Source organism: Ursus arctos, unplaced genomic scaffold (assembly GCF_023065955.2).
Source record: "Ursus arctos isolate Adak ecotype North America unplaced genomic scaffold, UrsArc2.0 scaffold_11, whole genome shotgun sequence".
In the NCBI taxonomy this organism is placed as follows: domain Eukaryota; kingdom Metazoa; phylum Chordata; class Mammalia; order Carnivora; family Ursidae; genus Ursus; species Ursus arctos.
In genome coordinates this window covers 13,345,024-13,366,350 of record NW_026622775.1, presented here as the reverse complement: position 1 = coordinate 13,366,350, position 21,327 = coordinate 13,345,024, and the positions used below count along the sequence as shown (strand labels likewise).

Sequence of the window (21,327 nt, the reverse complement as noted above, 5' to 3'; positions counted from 1 at the left end):
CATAATATTTAAATAAACGCAAAATGAGTACAAGAATACAAAGTTGTATTAAACCATGGGCCATTTTGAATATATGATTAGACTTGGGAGGAATTCTTTTCCAGTCGTTATCATCACTGAATGCAGTTAGACTATATCTTACCCTTATATGCTTTATTAACCAATATCCAATAAGTACATATAATAAGAATATTATTTTACTCTTTGCAAAGGACTTTGGGAATATTTGGAAACTGCTTATTTCCCTCTCTGTTGCTTTCATTTATTTTTGCAAAAGTGAAAAAAAAGATATATTAGAAGTAAGTCTTAATATAGTAAAATTGAATTATTTTTGCAACAGAAGGGTAATGATATTTCCTATTACATTTTATTTTTAAAACATATGATAGTTGTGTGAAAAACTGAATTTCTGGTAAAATCATTTTCTCGTAATCTTGAATAGTTTGATAAAATAAAATAAAATCCCATTAAATAATTACAGCAGGAAAGATATTAGCCCAATTTATACCTGGAAATTATTTTAACCTCTCTTTTAAATTATTGGAATGTGTTCTAGACTAATTCAAAGAATGGCTTGTATCACATCTAACTTATAATGGCTGAGGTGCCTATTGAGATTATTTTGCCTATGTGATTCTTAAATTTAATTGAAGTATAAGATACATTAAAAAATATACAAATCATGAGGTAAAACTTGATTATTATTATTTATTTTCTAATTATTTGTTGTTAGTATATAAAAATATCATTAATTTTTATGTTGACCTTATACTCTGTGATTGCACTAAATTTATTTACTAATTCTAATCACTAACCTCTGCTTAGAATTTCATTGGACATAATCCTGCCATTTGTGAATAAAGATGGTTTTATTTTTCCTTTCCTATATTTATACTTTTTGTTTATTACTGTTCTGTTGTCTAGCAGCGGTCAAAAAACAACTTTTTTGTCAAGAGTGTGTAAGTATGTTTTCATTTTTACTTTTACCTTTAAAGAATATTTTCACTGGGTATAGAATTAAAGACTGACTGTTATTTATTTCATTTTTAAAGGTGTTATTCCATTGTCTTTTATAAATTCCAGTTGTCTTATTTTTACCCTTTTAAGATAGTTGTCTTTTATTCCCTGGCTTTAAGATTTTCTTATTGTCTTTGGTTTTCAGCAGATTTCCAGTCATGTGCCTTGGTGTGGTCTACTTAACATTACCCTTCCTGGGCTGCGTAGGACTTCTTGAACCTGAACCTTGATATCTTTTGTCAATTTTGAAAAATTCTTAGCTATTAACTCCTCAGATATTGCTTCTGGCTAATTTTCTCTCTTATTCCCTCATGAGACTCTACTCACACACATATATTGTCATTTTTTATTACTGTCCCAGGCACATCTTTTGCCATTTTACTGCTTTTTGAATCCTTTTTTTCCTTTCTGCTTTAGTTTGATCATTTTTCATATCGGTTTATGAATCCTCTCTTCAGCTGTGTTTAATCTGCCATGAAATCTATTTAATTTTTAAAAATATTTTTATCATGAAATATAATAGAAATACAGGAAGCCTGATGAAAATGGACAATAGCTTATAAAGTGAACAACCTTGTAACTACTACGCATGTTAAGAGTTCCTCCAGAAGCCCTAAACATGGCCCTGCTCAATCCCAGCCCTCTCCTGACCCTAGATGTAGTCAATATTTTGACTTTTGTGATAATATCATTTTATAAAATACAAAAAACCCTTTCATTATATGTTAATAGCCCAGTTCTGTATCTCTAAATAGTATGGTTTAGTTTTGTCTGTCCTTTAAAATTTCTTCTAAAACATTTTTACATTATGGAGTTTTCACCTTTAATCTCTTCCTTGCATTTATTTATTGAAAATATTGGATCATTTGTCCTGTGGAGTTTCCCACAGACTGAATTTTACTGATTACATTCCCTTGGTATTTTTAACATGTTTCTCTGTACTTTGTATGTCCTGTAAATTTTATATGGATCCAACCACTTAATCCTTTGACTTCTTAATTTCAGTTATTACATGCATACCTCATTTTATCGTGCTTCACTTTACTGAGCTTTGCAGATGTTGCATTTTTTACAAACTGAAGGTTTGTGGCAACCCTGTGTCAAGAAAGTGTATTGGCACCATTTTCCAACAGCATTTGTTCACTTCATGTTTCTGTGTCACATTTTCATAATTCTCACAGTATTTCAAACTTTTCATAATTATTAAATTTGTTATGGTGATCTATGGTCAGTGATTCTGACTTGCTGAAAGCTCAGATGATAGTTAGCATTTTTTATCAGTAAAGTGTATTTTAATTAAGGTAGCACATGTTGTTTTAGACATAATGCTATTGCATGCTTAATATTCTACAGTTTTGTGTAAATTTAACTTTTTTTATGCACTGGGAAACCAGAAAATTTGTTTGACTCACTTTATTGTGATATTTGTTTCATTACAGTGGTCTAGAACTGAACCCACAATATCTCCAAGTTGTCTGTATATTTTTCACTTTTGTACGATTTCCATTTAATTCTTTTTTTAAAAAAAGATTTTATTTATTTATTTGACCGAGAGGGCGTGAGCGGGGGACAAGGGGCAGAGGGAGAGGGAGAGGCAGATCCCCACTGAGCAGGAAGCCTGACATGGGGCTCAATCCCAGGACCCTGAGATCATGACCTGAGCTAAAGGCACCCCCCAGGTGCCCCTACCTTTGAATCTTTCTTAAAAAATATTTCCAATCTGCTGAAATTTTTCATCTTGTTATCTATTTTCTTGAACATATTTCACACAATTATTTTGGAGTAGCCAACATTCCAATAATTTGATCTTTTGTGTGTCTGTTTCTTTTATTATTTTTTCTCTTTATTTTTAGTCATTTGGTCTCGTCTCATAGTATGCTTGGCAATTTTTAATTGAGTGATGAGCATTGTGTATCAAAAATTGTAGAAATAATTTGAGTCTCTAAATGATGTTCTCTTCCTTCCAGAGATGATTTACTTTTGTCCATGGCAGGCAGTTTGACATAAAAGAGGTGATTTTTATCCAACCTAGGATTGCGTTGAGTAGGATCAGCATTTATTTTCATGAAAGATGATCTATTACTTGTTCACCTTTATTCCAGTGGTGTAGCCTGTAGGAATCCCAACTAAAAGCTTGTAATATTTGGGCCTCTCCTCCTGGCAGACCCTATATTCCTATTTTTGGCCTTCCCAGATTCAAGATTATTGAAAATTTTGCTTACTTTCTCTGCTTCTTATTAGTTGTTGCCAATAAATCAGCAAATGCCTTAATGGGGAAAAGTGGTACCAAATGTTGGGTTCACATCTCTAAATTTCCCTCACGTCTAGCTTGGCCCTTAAGTCCTTACTTCCTTGATAGCTTTTCCAACACTTTATAATAACTTGCTTTTCTAGTTATTTTTGTGAAGTTGTTCTAATATAAACTAGTCTTCCATAGCTGGAAATGGATTTCCATTTCCTATCTATGTAACTTTTTATAGACTCATTTATTTAGCAAGCATTCAAGGCAAAGATATGGTTATACTGTTTGTTTGTTAAGGAGGCTTTCAGTACAATGTATGCAACAGACAAGGCCTCAAATTTTGTGTAGCCAGTTACATATACTTTAAGGGCAAAAAGACTCTTAAAGCTACCTGTTTGGGATTGCCTACGTATCATCATACTTTGTGTCCATCTGTTATTTAACAATGATAAAGAATCTAAGAATATTGCAGCATTATTTACAATAGCCAAGATATGGAAGCAGCCCAAGTATCCCTCAATAGATACATGGATAAAGAAGATGTGATATATATTCCATTGGAATATACACAATAGAACACTACTCAGCCATAAAAAAAGGATGAGATCTTGTCATTTTCAACAACATGGATGGACCTAAAGTGAATTTCACTTATATTTCACTTATGTTAAGTGAAATATACCAGAGAAAAATACCATATGATTTCACTTCTATGTGGAATCTAAAAAAACAAAACAAATGAATGAACAAACAAACAAAAAGCAGAATCAGACTTACAAATACAGAGAACAAACTGATGGTTGCCGGAGGGGAGGGCATTTGGGAGCATGGGCAAAATGGGTGAAGGAGAGCAGGAGATACAGGCTTCTAGTTATAGAATGAATGTCATGTGTATACAAGTATAGCATAAGGAATATAGTCAATAGTATTATAGTATTGTATGGTGACAGATGGTAGCTATAATTGTGAGCACAGCATAATGTATAACATGGTTGAAACACTATGTTCTACACCTGGAACTCATGTAACATCATGTGTCAACCATACTCAAATTTTATTTAAAAATTGATCAGTGCTTATTTAAAATCAGTGACAATGACTAAAATATTGATATATCTGTATGAAATGACATTTGTACACATTATAATAATGAAAGGTACATTGACTTATATCAAATTACATTCATAAAAAATCTAAGAATAGACTAATATTGATTAATGTTAAGCTCTGAAGTTTTTATTTATATATTGATGTGTATACAAAAAGAAATAAAATTTTCTTAAGTAAAGGAGAAGTATTAACAGGTTAACTTCTCTTTCTCTCTCTCTCTCTCACTGAAATAGCACTCACTTGGTATTTATACAAACAATAGGCATCTGTTATAGCCAACACAAATATACCAGTGTGTTTGTAAAACTGGAAGCAAGCTGCTCAGCAGGCATGGTCTAGGAAAGCCACAAGATACACAAGAAGTCACACAGCATCTCTAAAGCATTAATCTCAAAAACAAGCCTCAAGTATTCCATTATTTTCCATTTTCCCTTAGTGTTTTACTTTTTATAATTTTCTACACTCTCATTTTGGAAAAAAGTTATATCATTGATTAGAATGGCCCTCTAATCTGCTTTCCCAGACACTCCTCAAACCCACCTTAAGTTCTGTGGTACACCTCATTTATGCAAGATGTAGTACTAATACTATTAGCATTACTAATTAATAATAGCATAAAGTGTAATCCTAGTAGATCTATTATTAATAATAGGCATAATATTAATACCACTACTATAGTAGTGTGTGAAAACTAACATTCTAATAGTGCAAGAATTTTAAAAGTACTGAAGAAGATCACTGTTTACATGCAGGCTTTGTGGTATTCTTTTGTAACTCAAAGACTTACTCCTTAATTTATTATTTTTTAAATGAATAGTCATTAAGCAGCCTATAAATTTTCTGTGGGTACAAAACAGCATACTGCAGATAGTTTTATTTTATTTATTTATTTATTTGAGAAAGAGAGAGAGTGTGTGAGTGGGCATTGGGGGGAGGGACAGGAAGGGGCAGAAGGAGAGACAGAGAATCTTGAGCAGGCTCCATGCTCGGCAGAAGCCTGAAACCGGGCTGGGTCTCACCACCCTGAGATCATTCCCTGAGCCGAAGTCAAGAATAGGACATTCAACTGCCTGAATCACCCAGCCACCCGCATACTAAAAATACTTTACTCTAAAATGAAAATCAAATGATTAAAGAATGGATTATGAGACCATTAAAAATATAGCTAAAATATCCATGGAAATTATTAAAATTGGATAACAGGGAGAAATAGATATCTATTGTGAATACTATCATGCCGATATTATTTGGCAATAATTTTAGTAGCGTAAGTTTTGGTTTATACATATACTGGAGTCTGGCCACAAATTCTTAAATTACCTTTAATCTGGTTTAAAAAATATAAGTTGGAGCCTAGAATTACACAGTTATTCTCATAGTCGTATATGTAAATTATTTCTGAAAATCTTGAATAGCACTGTTGTTTGAATCAACACAGAAAAACTAATATCAACCTTTGAATGAGAAATTATTACTAATTAAAAAAAACTTTTTAATAAAATTTTTTAATTAAAATGTTGGTTTTTTAAAAAGATTTTATTTATTTATTTATTTATCTATCAGAATGAGAGAGAGAGAGAAAGCACAGGCAGCGGAGAGTGGCAGGCGGAGGGAGAAGCAGGCTCCCCACTAAGCAGGGCACCCAATGCGGGACTTGATCCCAACCCGAGCGGAAGACAGATACTCAACTGACTGAGCCACCCAGGCATCCCTAATAAAAATGTTTTTAAAAAGATTTAATAATGTGGGAGATAATCTTGATGTTTTAACAGTGATAGTTTCTGAATCATTTCCTTCATTTTTGTACTAAAAAAAAAAACAAGGTTTGCCATATTAGTGATATTGCAAAAATCAGTCCTTGCCTACCCTTAAGAGTTATCCTATATGGCTATTTTGAGTCTATTCTTAAAAGAAAACTTTTTCTACCAGAGAATTCAGTTCTCCATACCATGATATAAAATCCTCGGTTTTACATGCCAGCAGAGTCACCCAGGATAATTGGATTACCTGTTAAAGCTCCTGTAATCAGGCAGTTCTACCTTTCCTTCAGGCTTGAAAAATTTAGGGTATAAAGCCTCTAAAAGCTCTGGATCACCGCTAATGGCCTGTTCCCAGGGCGACTGATAGTACTTCGGGACAGCCGTGGTGTTGAACTTCTCAGGAGGAATTTCCTTCAGTGGTCCAGAATAACCTTAGGAAAAATATAGCAAGAATAAATAATCCTGAGGCCTAGGAGTTACTGAACTCCACCTAACATTTTACCATGTTTAATTTTTCAAGTGGGGGTGAATTTATGAAGAATGCGTCCTTTCTATGATCTCTCAGAAAAGAGTAGTCTGAAACTGTAAGACATTTTTAACCCCTTTAAACTTATGGAATCTTCCAAAGAAACCACTTTTCTCAATGTTTTATTATACCAAATCATACAGTTACTTCTTCCTTGATTATTTTAGCATGTATTTGTTCAGTGAAACTATTTAATTGTGAAAAATTGTTTCCCTTACATTAATTTATAGTAGGCTTTAGATACCACAGTGCACGAATTAAGTTAAAAATATATATTGAGTGTCTGCTGTGATCTAGGTGCTGGGGAAGGAGCAGTGAAGGCAAAATCTCCCTGCTTTGGGAGATGATTCACTAGAGGTAATATTTAAGTCTTGTCTATCTTAAATTGCTGAGCGATCTGAAAACCGTTTGAACTTCAAAGTGGTGAGGTAAGCTGCTTCCGTTGCCTTAGTCAGGCCCCAATCTTACTCCCTGATGTGCCCATCCTATGTTTATTTTGTTCCTAAAGATTTCTTACCTAACTTTTCTGTTTCTGGTCTCACTTCCTCAACTTCTTCCGGGAGCTGGAAATTTTTTGTAAGTGCCATTTAAAAATCACACAAATTTCTGGCATCAACTTTATAAACCATTTTCACATGCATCAAGTGACATTCTTCAAGCATTCAAAGGCCGCTGTGTACTCTTCATCTACACCACCTTACTGCCTCATTGTGTCCTTTGCATAATTCTTTTTTCCATGATATCAAAACCTTTTACTATCTGATCACTCTTACTTTTAGGTTTTTCTGATGCTCTTTCTCTTCTCTAAAATGTTTTCTATTTTCTCCTGTCCAATCATGCCTATCCTTTCTTTACACTAAAGAGATTTCCAAAATACCTTGCTGATAATGCCACCTCTAGGCGGTCATTTGTTTGCAGTAATTTAATTTTCTTTTGATTGCCTCTAGTATCTCATGGTAGTCTCTTCCGATAGACTTTTTTCTGCTTGCCACTTAGTTACTCAAAGCTCTTCTCTTATACTGTACATTCTGCCTAGAAAATTCCATTTATATTCGTGGTTTTAATTGTGACCTACATGTTGATGATTCTTTTTTTTTTTTTTAATCTCCAGGCCCTTCTGTTCAAACACCCATTATATTTGTCCAAACGAATATTCCCTGGCACCCTTAATAATCTGCCTAGACCTCTATGTAGCCATTCTCTACTTGCTGCTTCTTCTATATTGGTTATCGTAGTGAATGCCAGCACTATTCTCAGATGACCAAGACAGAAGCATTATCCTAAACTTCCTCTCCTTCCCACAGCAAATCACTATTACCGGCTCTACTTCTTACGGATTGCTGAAATAGTGGCTCTCAAACTTTGTTTCTGAGTCACTTTTGGCACTTATTTAAAGTGTGGATAATGGATTCTTCCCTTGAGAGATTTGGCTTCAGTGAGTCTCAAGTATGGCTTACAAATCTCAGGCAAGGGATTTGCAAGCACAACATTGGGAAATCTTGCTCTGGAAAATTCCCTCTTTCCTCTTCATTTCTGTTACAACTGCCTTCATTCAGGCTTTGACCACTTCTTGCCTGGGCTTTCACAATAACCTTCATACTCATCCTTTAGCCCCAACCCCACCCCCGCACCAGACCCTCCATACTGCTGCCTGAGTGATCTTTCTAACTGGAAAACTGGATCATGTCACTGACCTTTAAAAAATCTACTTTGTACATTACTCTTGGGGAAATACTTGAAGGTACTTGTCAGTTGTTTTGAAAAGGTATTGTCTAAATAGATAATTCTTGTGACAGATTTAATATTTCAAAATCTAACACTATTTCTGAATAACATATACTGACTAGATGAGGATCTCTCTTTTAAGATAATAAACAAATATGCAATCTTGAAGAATTGCATTTAAAGTCCTTTAAGGAAGCAGAGAATAATGATAGTAATCTCCACAAGGTCACTTTCATGAGGCATCTGTAATTTGGTATCTGGATTTAATTCTTGATCAGTCAGTATGAGTTTATAGCCATTTATGACCTCAGCTTCTTAATTTGTAAAATGAGAATTGTAAAAAATATATCAGAGTTATTTTGAAATTAAAGAAGACAATATATAGCACTTCATACAGTCTTATACAAATAGAATTTCAATGTAATTACAAGTGACTCAATTTTTAATATAACAGATGATTACCAACAAATACAATGAACCATCTGAAAGGACACAGTAAATGTTTTACATGACTCCTTAGATCTAAATCTTCATATTTATCTTGAACTTAACCAAAAAATATATAATGAGTAAAGCCATGTCATTTAGATACCACTTACTGAAGCATCCAAATGACCTGAGTCATACATTTAAGTGCACAGCAGTTTCATTCTATTGATTTTACTTATTGTTTATTTAGTGTTTCTAAGGGAATAGTTACCTGGTGCAATGTTTTCTGGATTTGGGGGACTTCGTGGATCCGGGGTGTTGGGAGGGGTAAATGGAGCCTGTTGTGAGCCACCTTCCAAGTTACTTCCATCCAACTTTCCATTCTGCATGGCAGTGTTGTACTGTATGTGATCAAAAGTAAACTCTGCTGAAAACTCAAAAATATTAGACATACTAATATGGAGATACCATATTTGCAAAACTCCATTGGTATATTTCAAATTTAAGTACAGTTCCACTTCCTTGTTTCTTGGGGCCTCAATAATTTATATATAATTGGTTGAACTATAGAATGAGAACTTTTACTGATCTTAACCTAAGATATGTTTTATGATAACACTCCAATTAATAATAATTAATTGAACCTTACTATGTGCCAGGTAGTGTCTAGGCCTTTCTATCAATTATTTAATGGACTATTCACAAAGTCCCTCTAAAGGTGAACCTATTTCACTTTTAAGTCTTTACTAATCTACTATTATAAAGCATACTGGCCAAATATTTGGCTTATTGTTACCTTACTATTTTGTTTATTTAATTATACTCTTTGTCTTGTTTTAAAATTTAATCTGAAATTTGAACACCAGTTGTGTATAAAAATATTTATACTTGAATCTGCATAGATTTGTAACAGGAAGAATTTGGGATTTCTAGGAACTAAAATGCTTAATAGAGATGTTTATCTTTTAAGTTTTAGGTGAATTTGTTTTACTATTATAATTTAGGATTTATTCTAAGACAATAATATAGCACTTTTAAAAACAGTCAATTTGCATTTTAGCAGAGAAAAAAAACATTGTAATAGGTGATGTCCTCAGAAGTATGGCTAGGCCTTATCTTTATAATAAAGAATTATTTTAATTATATCTGAGAAATATGTGTATTTTATTTTTTTAAAGATTTTATTTATTTATTTGACACAGAAAAAAAGAGAGAGAGAGACAGAGAGAGCACAAGTGGGGGGAGCAACAGGCAGAGGGAGAGGGAGAAGCATTCTCCACGCTGAGCAGAGCCCAAGGTGGGGCTCAATCCGGGGACCCTGCGATCATGACCTGAACTGAAGGCAGATGCTTAACCAACTGAGCCACCCAGGTATCCCAAAATATGTATGTTTTAAAAAGAAGTCAATCTATCTAAGAAGTACATAAAGTCAATTTTTTTAACTTTAAAAAGAAAAATTTAGTGAAGACCACAGCAAATAAAAACCAATTTTGACTTTTCTTTGTGTGACATAAGTAGAAAATATTTTTAGATGCTTTTTCACTTCTGCATTTATTTATAAAATGATATGGTGAAAAATAATTTTGCATTTAATACTTAAGCAAAGTTTATCCTTGTTTTCAGGCTTTACCCACCCACAGCAATTCTCCAGGTGCTTTTTACAAAATTCACCTTATTCTCTGCAGCACCATGGGTAAAGCTGCTACGGAAATGAATACGACACATGTTAGCAATGGTGAGCTGGCTTATGGAAAGGTGCAAAAAGGCATGAGAGGTAATGTTTATTAGGTGAGCATAGGGTTTGATTACCGGGCAGAAGAGTTTATATTTTATTCCATAGGCACTAAGGAACAATTTCTAAAGACTGGTGTAATGCTGTACTCAGAAACATTAGTATTTAGCATTTTGAATGTAGCTATTATCTTAAGTGTTATATTTACTTGACTAGATTAGTATCTTTTCTCACTCTGAACCTACACCACCTCTTAAAATGTTAAATTATAAATAAAAAGCCAGTTGAGATGAATATAGGAATATCATGCATCTAGAATTCTTTTTCTAAGTTCCTGAAATGTGTCCATGAAATTCATTTCACCTAAATTTCAAATCATTCTATCTACGGTAATTTAAGAATTGTAATACTGACTTTCTTTGGAGACTTTTTCCTGGGAATTAGTGAACAGGACAATCAACTCTTTCTAGCTAGTCATTAATTATCAGGAGACACCCAGTACCTCTATTGTCATTGTTAAGTATACAAATAAAGCCTAATAATAGTTGGGTAGAAACACTTTAATTATGACATAAGCCTTAAATTACTTTAAGGCTTAAATTACTTAAAAAGTTCCATCATATGTGATTTCTTTCACGAAAAGTTGAAAAGATAAATGAAAATGTGTTTCTTTTTATTTCAGTTAAGTTGACCCTAAACAAAATAAAACTAAAGCACCATCTTACAGGTTATAAACATAGAAGGTATAAACTCATGGATAGTGTCTCTTACGTGATTTCTGTTGAAATATCAATAGAAATAAAAGGATTAAAAAAAACTGTTCTTAAACTGTGCCAAATACATAGTAGAAGTTATTTTTTTGCACAAAATAAATATGTTTTGAGAATCTCAGTATATTTAGTCTTATTTCAGAATTACTTTTTATAGTATATTTCCCCTTTCCTCAGTATTATTTAAGATTTTGAAGGATTTCAAAAAGTCCATAGTTACCAAATATATATGTAGTCTTTATTATAAAATGTGGATTGTTTTCCTCAATATCATTTTATAGTGATGTATAGAAGATAATTATGATGAATCATTCTTCTATTTTATTTTTCCTTAAATGCTCATTTTCTTCATTCATTTCATTTTTTGCCTATTGGTGTAAGAATTTCATTAGTTAGTGGCTCAGTCAGTTAAGAGTCCAATTCTTAATCTCAGCCCAGGTCTTGATCTCAGGGTCATGAGCTCAAGCCCTGCATTAGGCTCCACACTGAGTATGGAGCCTACTTAAAAAAAAAAAAAAAAGGTTAAAAAAAAGAATTTGATCAATTCATGAACTAGGAATTCAAAATTGGCTTGTGTAGCAAGCAGTGTATCTTCATTTCTTATTCAGAAAGCACATTTCCTGTTATTATCTTTGTCATAAGGTTTGTGTGGCTTGAATTTGCCAGTTTCTCAGCAGTGGAATAAGACCAAAGCTGACCTTATTTTTTTAATTTTTAAAATGATACTTAATATTTGGACAAATGGCATTAAATTACCTGGGAGTTAGTTTATATTTGCATCTAATGATGTCCTAAACATTATAATAAAATAAGAAATGTATATAGAGTTAAATAATTATTTTGACAGTATAGCTTGAGGGAAGCAGTAGAAGTTCATTTCAGAAAATGTAGTCAATAAATTAGGAAAATGTGATATAAATTATATAAAGATGATTCAAGAAATAGACTAAGTAATAGTTGTTTTCCATCTTTCAATGTTATTTTGTTTCCCCTTCACTACACAAAAGCTGTATTTACTTATCTTTGAGCTCCCAGCATTGTATCTAGAACACAGTAGGCATTTAATAAATATTTGCCAAAAGTGTAAATAAATGAATGGAAATAGACCTGAACCTAACATTGTTTTTAAAATTCCTATCATATTAACAAGGCTTGCTCCAAGTTGCAATCTAATGCCTTGATATAGCAAATATATCATTGTATAATGTGGCTCACTATTTTCTCAATGATTTATTATACAGGTCATTTTTAGAATTAAACACAGATCATTAAAGAAGGCACTTTAGAGAACATTTGAGTACATTTCCTAATTTTCTAAATGAGAAAACAGGTCCAGGAAAGCAAAGAAATTTTTAAATTGACTCCAAATTGCATGGCTTGTAGGGCAGCTGGGACGGAACGCTGGTCTTCTGGTTTCTGGCCCAGTTTCCTTTGATTACACCATGGTAAGTGTCAGTACTAAGAATTCTAGAATTCTGAGAGCTGGGTTTCGATCTTCTTTATTATAGAGTTGCTTAAGACAAATTAATATACTTCCTAGAACACTACTTTCCTCATTTCTAGAGAGTAGATTTCATCAGACTTCAGAGTATGTTATATAACTCAATGACATACTAGTTCATGGCATACATTATAGTTTATTGCTCTAAGTTACTTATCAGCATTTAATTGTTTATTTTAATATGCCTGTTTTGGACTATTTTGTTTTTTTAGTGTTCAACTTTCTAGGAATACTGAAAAACTACCAAGGCATATTCTTACATTTTAGGAATAATCAGAACATTTGGCCACAGGCTAGTGCCAATAATCTGAGATACTGGTGAGGAGGGAATATGTTGTGTCCATAAAGACATTTAAAAACTCATTGTCTCTTCCTCCGGAACTGTAGTTAAAGCATAGACTTGGAGATGTAAGTATCAGATGTCTAGACTTGTATATATGTTCTCAAAGAATTTCCTTAAGCCACCTTATTTTATACTACTCCTTGTTGTCTAATATTATTAAAAGAATATGATTATATAATTAGACTCCATCAACTGGGATAGGGATTATTTTAGGCTCACACTGTATTAGCTACAGACGTTTTCTGATAAGTAGATATTAGACAAAATTATAGGGTAACATAACATTATATTTATCCATGGCTTCAAGTGAAAAGTCATCCCTTGCAAATGTAAATACTATAGTTCAGTAAGATTTGATGTCTAATTGAATTCATAGTTGTAACTAGACTTTATCTATGGATGTTGAAGGAGGCTTATTAATGTGAAAAAAATTATTTCACTTAAGTTGTCCCTCATATTTATTGTTAACCAGAGAAGCAGACATTTTGAAAACTAACATTTTAGTGTTTGTGGGCGTGGATGTTAGTTCTGTAATGTATTTTAGTAATTATGATAAAAGATCTTAGTGAAACTAGTCTGTTTGTTGCAAAGAAGTGAGATGTCCATTCAAAACAACTTATTCGTGATGGCAGCTGGCAAATGTTTGGGTTTAAATTCACAAGTAAACTTACAGGTTTCCCACAGGTATAGGAAGAAACCCTCAGTAAATAAAACTTAACTTTATTGTAGTCTCCACCCCCTCGTCAAATTTAGAACCAATGCTTTATTCCTTTTTGATTCTTCATGCCTGGTATTTTATTTTTAAAGCTAATTCCCCAAAGCTAGTTGTTTTCCTACTACACACTTCTTCCTTGACAATCTCTCTACATGACAGTTTAAAAGAATATAGTATCAATGCAATATGTAAAATATAATGTAGTTACTTGTTCATTTGTTTATTATCTTTCAACTGAGGAAAACTTTTGTCTAAAGAGTTTTGTCCACCTTGGTTTTGTTGTTAATAAAAATCAGACTTCCCTACACGATGTGGAATAAATGCTTTGAGCTGAGAGAAGCTCAACTATGTCTGTAGTTCTCAGGCACGTTTCAGTGCTGGGATGTATTCAGTCAATAAAATGCGTATGCTTACTTTGTGGAGTGCTGTGTGCTTTGGAAGTGTTCCCATCCCAAACATTTAACTAGTAGAGATAAGACCATGGAAACTTTTAGTTCTTCCAATCTCCACTCCCTCTCCCTCCTCTTAGCAGAGCAGACCAGCTTTTCAGTGCCAAATTTGCAATGTCCCTACTGAACTAAAAAGATACTCATAACATACATAATACTTTTTTTTGTTTATTCATCTAAACAATTTATTTTCATTAAAAAAAGTCTAACAGAATCAACAGAAAAAATATGTTGAATAAATATGTAGAACACTTGTTTGGGAATCTAGTGATACATATACACCTAGAAATGCTGCCTGTTTGTTTAGATACCACATAACCAAGTTATACCTACATTTATTTGTGCTTTAGATTCATACTGGAAATTTTCAAATGTGTATTTATCAGATCTTCTTTGTCGCATCTTAAATAGTCTGGCGCCACGGTTACTGAGATGGGATAATTCTTCCAACATGATGTCTCTGGGGATGCTGACTTTTTTGCCCAGGTGCATGCCATCTACATCTGTAAAACAACATTCATGTGCATGAAAACCCCAAGGTAAGCATTTTTAAATGCTTTGCTAAATTCCATAATTTATTGCCCGCTATCTGCTAGTGTGGTGGGTAAGATAGAGACCCTTTACTCAGACTGCTTTGGGTTGAATACTAGCTCCCTCACTTTCCAACTGTATGATTATAGATATGTTACTTATTTTTCTAAGCCTGAGGCTCCTCATCTCTAAAGTTTGGGTAACACCTACCGAATATGCTTGATATGAGGATTAAATAAAATGCTTCATATAAATCACTTAGCTATGGTACCTGGCACATAGAAACAGTGAATGAAAATTAGCTAATGACACTACTAGTATAATTTAGTGTTTCCAAATTTAATGAGTTTTCAAACAACACTGCTTATAGTTTTAATAAGTTCTGTTTGGCACCCCACATTTTTGTGTGTTTAAGCTATCCCTATTGCTCGAGTGCCTACCCTTCCATCTGTGCCACTCCAATCCCTGTCTCTGTCAAAATACCATTCATTCTGCAGCCACCATCAAGAAGCCTAGTTTAAAGTAGGCAGGTAGTAACTATTGAATGAACAAATCATTCCCAATCCAGCTTAATGCTATTTCTGTGAATCCCTACACTAAATCCCCATGCATAATTATTCATGCCTTTTTCATATCCCCCCATAGCACTGAATCACAATTACTTGATTCCATTCTACTTATTTAATGGTTTGCATTTTTTTTAAATATATTTTAGTCTTTGTGACCCCCATGCCTTAAATATAGGAGATGTCCAGTAAATGACTGTTATTTTCTATTTCTTGTACTGAAGGACTTTTTTAAAATTGAAAAGAGTTGAAACTCTTCTATTTCCTCCTTTAATCAAGAATATATTTTTGTGTAACCCACAGAATTCTCTTGCCACTGTAGACTGCTAGAAAATGCAGAGGAAGAAAAATTGGGCCATTTGTAAAATAAATAATTCATTATTCTGATTGATTGGGGCAAAATTCTTTGATGATGTGACAAATTAACCCTAATAATGAGGCTTTTGGAGGTGTTAGGGATGAAATAACAGAATTACTTGAATTTTCTCCTTATTTTGCTTTGGAAAAAAATCAATTTGTTTACATATTTTGATGTTACATGGAGAGAAGCTTCACTAATCATAAAAATTATAATATTAAGACCTCTGCCTCTGGGAAGATAGAGTAGATATACTTTCCCTATACTTTACTAAATTCAACTATAAATCCTGGACATTATTTATAAAACAAACATAAGAAGACTCTGAAAGGTGAAGAGAAGAAGGCAACTAGGTAAGAATCTCAGGACTCAAGGAACAATGTGGTGGTGAATTCTCTGGGTTTTCTTTTAGCTTCATAAATCCCAGACTTGGGGCTAAGATGCTAGTAACCCAGACACACCAACAAGTGCAGACAAAAAAAAAAAAAGCCCTAACAAAAGACTGTTACCATTACCCAAAAGACTAGGAAAGGAGCAGCCTAGAAAAACAGAAAACTTTTAGACAATAGCACTCTACTTCAGCAAAATACCAAAGGAAAAACCGGGCCCTACCCATAGCAACAAAGTCCAAGTGAGGAGCCCAGAATTTTACCCTTCTGAGGCTGTAGCAAGGTGCCCCAATATTCCCACAGGGTTAGTATCAGAAAAGCCAAGGAAGAAGCTGGGACTTTCATCCCCTTTGGCCAGTAACGACCATCGCTCCCAGCAGTGTTAGTGGAGACCATGTCGGGATTTCAAACTACCATCAGTAATTAAGAGCTCTTTGGCTCAAGTTTCAATGGGGACCAAGTGGGGAACCTGCACTTCTACTTGCACTGAAGTCCCAGGAGAGGAGAAGGAAGTGGGGCTGGGAAAGTACTGAAAGAAATAATGGTCAGGGTGCCTGGGTGGCTCAGTCAGTTAAACGTCTGCCTTCAGCTCAGGTCATGATCCTGGAGTCCCAGGATTGAGCCCTACATCAGGCTCCCTGCTTGGCAGGGAGTCTGCTTCTCCTTCTGACCCTTCCCCTCCCCCCTCTCATGCTCTCTCTCTCTCTCTCTCTCTCTCTCAAATATATAAATAAATCTTAAAAAAAAAAAGGTTAAAAACTCCCCGAATTAGGCAAGAAAGCTAAATCTACAGATTCAAGAAGCTAAGAGTGTCTTATACAAGATAAGGCAATAGAATTTCACAAGACGTATTATAAACCTCTAAAAATTAAAGATGAAAAACCTTGAAAGCAGCCAGAGAAAAATGACAACTTACCTCTAGGGAGGGAAAAAAAAAAATGAGAATGACAGTGAATTTCTCACCAGAAACCATGAAAACCAGGAGAAAGTGGCACAAGGTTACAGAAAGAAAAAAATTGTCAACTCAGAATCTGATACCCATTGAAAATATCCACTGGAAATGAAGGAGAATTTGAGACATCTTCAGATGAAGGGAAACTAGGAGAGTTTTTTTCCTGGAGACCCATCCTAAAACAATGGTTCAAGCAACTATAACAAAATACCAAAGACCAGTGACTTCTAAACAACAGATATTTATTTCTCATAGTTCTGGAGTCTGGAAATCTGAGAACTAAGTGCCAGCATGGTTGGGGTTCTGGTGAAAGCCCCCTTCTGGGTTGCAGATTGCTGATTTCTTTCTGTGTTCTCACATGGTGCAAGGGACAAGATAGCTCTCTTGGACCTCTTTTTTAAGGGCATTAATCTCTTTCACAAGGACTTGACTGTCATGACATAATCACCTCCAAAGATTCCATCTCTTAATACCATCACAGAGGCATTAGGATTTCAGTATATGAATTTGGTGGGGACACAAACATTCAGACCATAGCAAAAAGCTAAGAGAAGTTCTTTAAACAGAGGGAAACAATAAAATATGGAGCAAAGAAAGAATACAGTGAGCAACAGTGTGGGTAAATACAATAAGCTTCCTTTCTCCTCTTGAGTTTCCTAAATTATGTTTGATGTTAGAAGCAAAAACTATAACACTCTCTCATATAATTATAAATATATGTAGAAGAAATAGTTAAGACAATTGTATTATAAACAGAGGAGGATAAAGGGATATGAAGGTAGGTAAGTTTTCTATACTTCACTTGAATTGATAAAGTGATGACATCAGTAGACTTCGGTAAGTTATGCATATAAAATGTAATTCTTAGAGCAACTACCAAAAAAGCTATTACAGATGGACTTGAAATCACTGTAGATAAATAGAAATAGAAATATTAAAAATGTTCAAGTAATCCATAGAAAAATAGGAAAAAGAAAAGAGAAATGAAAAACAGATACAACAAACAGAAAACAAAAAATAAAATGATAGAGCTAAGCCCTAACACATCAATAACCACATTAAATATAAATGCTCTAAATATATCAATTAAAGGACAAAGGCTGCAGATTAGATTAAAAAACATGATCCAACTATATGCTGTCTATAAGAAACTCACTCCAAATAAGTGAGTTGAACAATATAAGCAAGTTGACAGTAACAGGATGGATGGCCACCTGGGTGGCTCAGTCTGTTAAGCATCTGACTCTTGATTTTCTGGCTCAGGTCATGATCTAAGGGTCATGAGATTGGGCCCTCTGTCAGGCTCTGTGCTCAGTGGGGAGTCTGCTTGGGATTCTCTCTTGCCCTCTCCCTCTGCCTCTCCCCCCACTTGCACACACGCTCTCTCTCTCGCGCTCGCTCTCAAATAAATAAATAAATAAATATTTAAAAAACAAAAGAAAGAAAGTAACAGGATGGAAAAAGATACATCAAGCAAATATTAATGGCGATCAGGAGTGGTCATATTAAAATCAAATAAACTAGACTTCAGAGCAAAGACAATTACCAGAGACAGAAAAAGCATTATACAATGATTAAAATATCAATCCACCAAGAAGACCTAGAAATTCTAAATGTGTATGCACCAAACAACAAGAGCAACCACAAAAAGAATTAAAGAACAGAAAGGAGAAATAGATAAATCAACAGTTACAGTTGGAGACTTCAACATCCCTCTCTCAATAAACAATAGAACAACAGACAGAAAATCAGCAAGGTTATAAAAGGACTCAATAATACCATTAACCAGGAAGATCTAATTGACATTTACAGAATTAGATTCTACTGAACAACAACAGAATGCACACTCTTTTCAAGTACTCATGGAACATATACCAAGGTAGACCATATCCTGGGCCATAAAATAAACCTCAACAAATTTAAAAGAGTTAAAACGGTACAGAATATGATTTCTGGTTACAATGGAATCACATTAGAAATCAGTAACAGAAAGATAATAGGAAAATCTCTAAATGTTTGGAAACTAAACAACATACTTGTAGATAATCCATGGGTCAAAGAGGAAGTCTCAAGGGAAATAAAAAAAATTATTGATCTGAATGAAAATAAAAATAAAGCATGTCAAAATTTATGAGACACAGTTAATGCAGTGCTGAAAGGGACATTTATAGCACTAAATGCATATGTTTAAAAAAAAAGAAAAAGTCTCAAATGAATAACCTAAGCTACCTTAAAAACAGAAAAAGGGGGCACCTGGGTAGCTCAGTCAGCTGTGTTCAACTCTTGGTTTCAGCTCAGGTCATGACCCAGGGTCCTGAGATCAAGCCCCGAGGGGGGCTCTGCACTGAGCATGGAGGCTGCTTAAGATTCTCTCTCTCCCTCTTACTCTGCCCTTCATCACCCACCCCCTGGCTAGCACGCATGTACACATACATTCTCTCTCTTTCTCAAAAAACAAAACAAAACAAAAAACCAAACCTAGAAAAAGAGGAGCAAAATAAGCCCAAAGCAAGCAGAAGGAAGGAAATAATAAAGATAACAGCAGAAATTAAAAACCAGTTAAGCATGGAGTTGAGTTTTGAAAGATAAATAGAATTGATAAATCTTTAGCTAGACTGACACAGACAAAAATATAAAAGACCCAAATTACCAATGTTAGGAACAAAGGAAGGAACTACAGACACTGTAGATAGCAAATGGATAATAAGAGAATACTATGAACAACATTATACATAAATTCACATAAATCTGAAAACTTTAAAAAATTCACCAATTTTTGAAAAGCACAAAGTATCACATCTCACCAATATGAAGTAGATAAGTTGATTAATCCTATAAATATAAAGCAATCAAATTTACAGTTTTAAAATCTCCCAAAAAAGAAATCTTCAGAGCTAGATAATTTCACTGGAGAATTCTACCAAACATTTCAAGAATTAACACCCAATTCATAATCTCTGCCTGAAAATAGAAGATGAGAGAAAAGTTCCCAATTTGTTTATTAAGCTAATATTACCCTGATACCAGAACCAAAGACAACACACAGTAAACAAAGCTACCGACCAATATTCCTCATGCATATAGAAGCAAAAATCCTTAACAAAATATTAGTAATTAGAATTCAAAAATATACAAAAAAATTATATACCATGAATAAGTGGGGTTTATTCCAGAGATACTGACTGGTTCAATATTCAAAAATCAATATATTCCACCGTATTAATAGGCTAGAGAAGAAAAGTTACATGATCATACCTTTGGGACCGAGGGCCCGGCAAAATGCTATTAAACATGACACCACAGGCACAATTCATTAGAGGAAAAAATTACAAATGGACTTCATCAAAATTAAAAGCTTTTGCTCTGAGAAAGACTTTTACAAGGATGAAAAGACAAGCTACAGAGTGGGAAACCGTATTTGACAACAAGCTAGATTATATAAAGAACTCTCAAAACTCACTAGTAAAAATGCAAACAGTCCAATTAGAACATGGGCCAAAGACATGAAAAGACATTTCACCAAAGAGGATATATAGATGGCAAATAAGCGTACAAAAAGATGTTCAACATCATCAGTCAATTCAAATTAAGGAAATGCAAATTAAGACCATAATGCGATCTCACTATTAGAATGGCTAAAATGAAAAATAGTGATAGCTCCTAATGCTGGGGAGGGTGTGGAGAAACTGGGTCACTCATATATTGCTGTTGGAAATGTAGAATGGTACAGCCACTCTAGAAAGTAATTTAGTAGTTTCTGTTAAAAACCTACCATAGAACGAACAGTAACTGGGCGTTTATCCCAGTTCACACAAAAAGCTATGTACAAATGTTCATAGTAACTTTATTCTTAATTAAAAACAAAACAGCAATAATCCAGACATACTTCAATGAGTAAATAGTTAAAACACTGTGGTCCAGCCACATCATGGTATTCAGCAATAAAAACGAAAAACTATTGAAACATACATCTCCTGGCTCTATCTCCAGAGAATTACACTGAATGAAAAAAGCCAATCCCCAAAGGTTTTATATATATATATATATATATATATATATATATATATATATAGCATTCTTGAAATGAAAAAATATATATAGAGAAATAAAGAGCAGAGTAGTAATTGGCAGGAGTCTCCTGACTATATTAATGACAATATTCTGGTTGTGATAGTGTACAATAGCTTTGCAAGACGTAACCTTGGGGGAAAT

The 21,327-nt window shown here is 33.8% G+C and overlaps 1 protein-coding gene and 1 long non-coding RNA gene across 3 annotated transcripts in view; one reads left to right on the top strand and one right to left on the bottom strand.

Moving 5' to 3' along the window:
* Window positions 1-21,327, bottom strand: part of MYOZ2 (myozenin 2) — a 37,882-nt gene that overhangs the window by 6,410 nt on the left and 10,145 nt on the right. For both annotated transcript variants that reach the window (XM_026499244.4, XM_048212123.1), the window contains exons 3-5: window positions 14,653-14,822; window positions 9,081-9,210; window positions 6,377-6,560 (exon numbers count right to left, since the gene is read on the bottom strand). In XM_026499244.4, coding sequence (XP_026355029.1) covers window positions 6,377-6,560; window positions 9,081-9,210; window positions 14,653-14,822 — 484 coding nt within the window. The remainder of the gene's footprint in view (window positions 1-6,376; window positions 6,561-9,080; window positions 9,211-14,652; window positions 14,823-21,327) is intronic.
* On the top strand, window positions 10,005-12,792 carry LOC125280995 (uncharacterized). The gene is made up of 3 exons (XR_007187936.2): window positions 10,005-10,180; window positions 10,433-10,583; window positions 12,695-12,792. It is a non-coding gene; the product is annotated as an uncharacterized LOC125280995 (long non-coding RNA).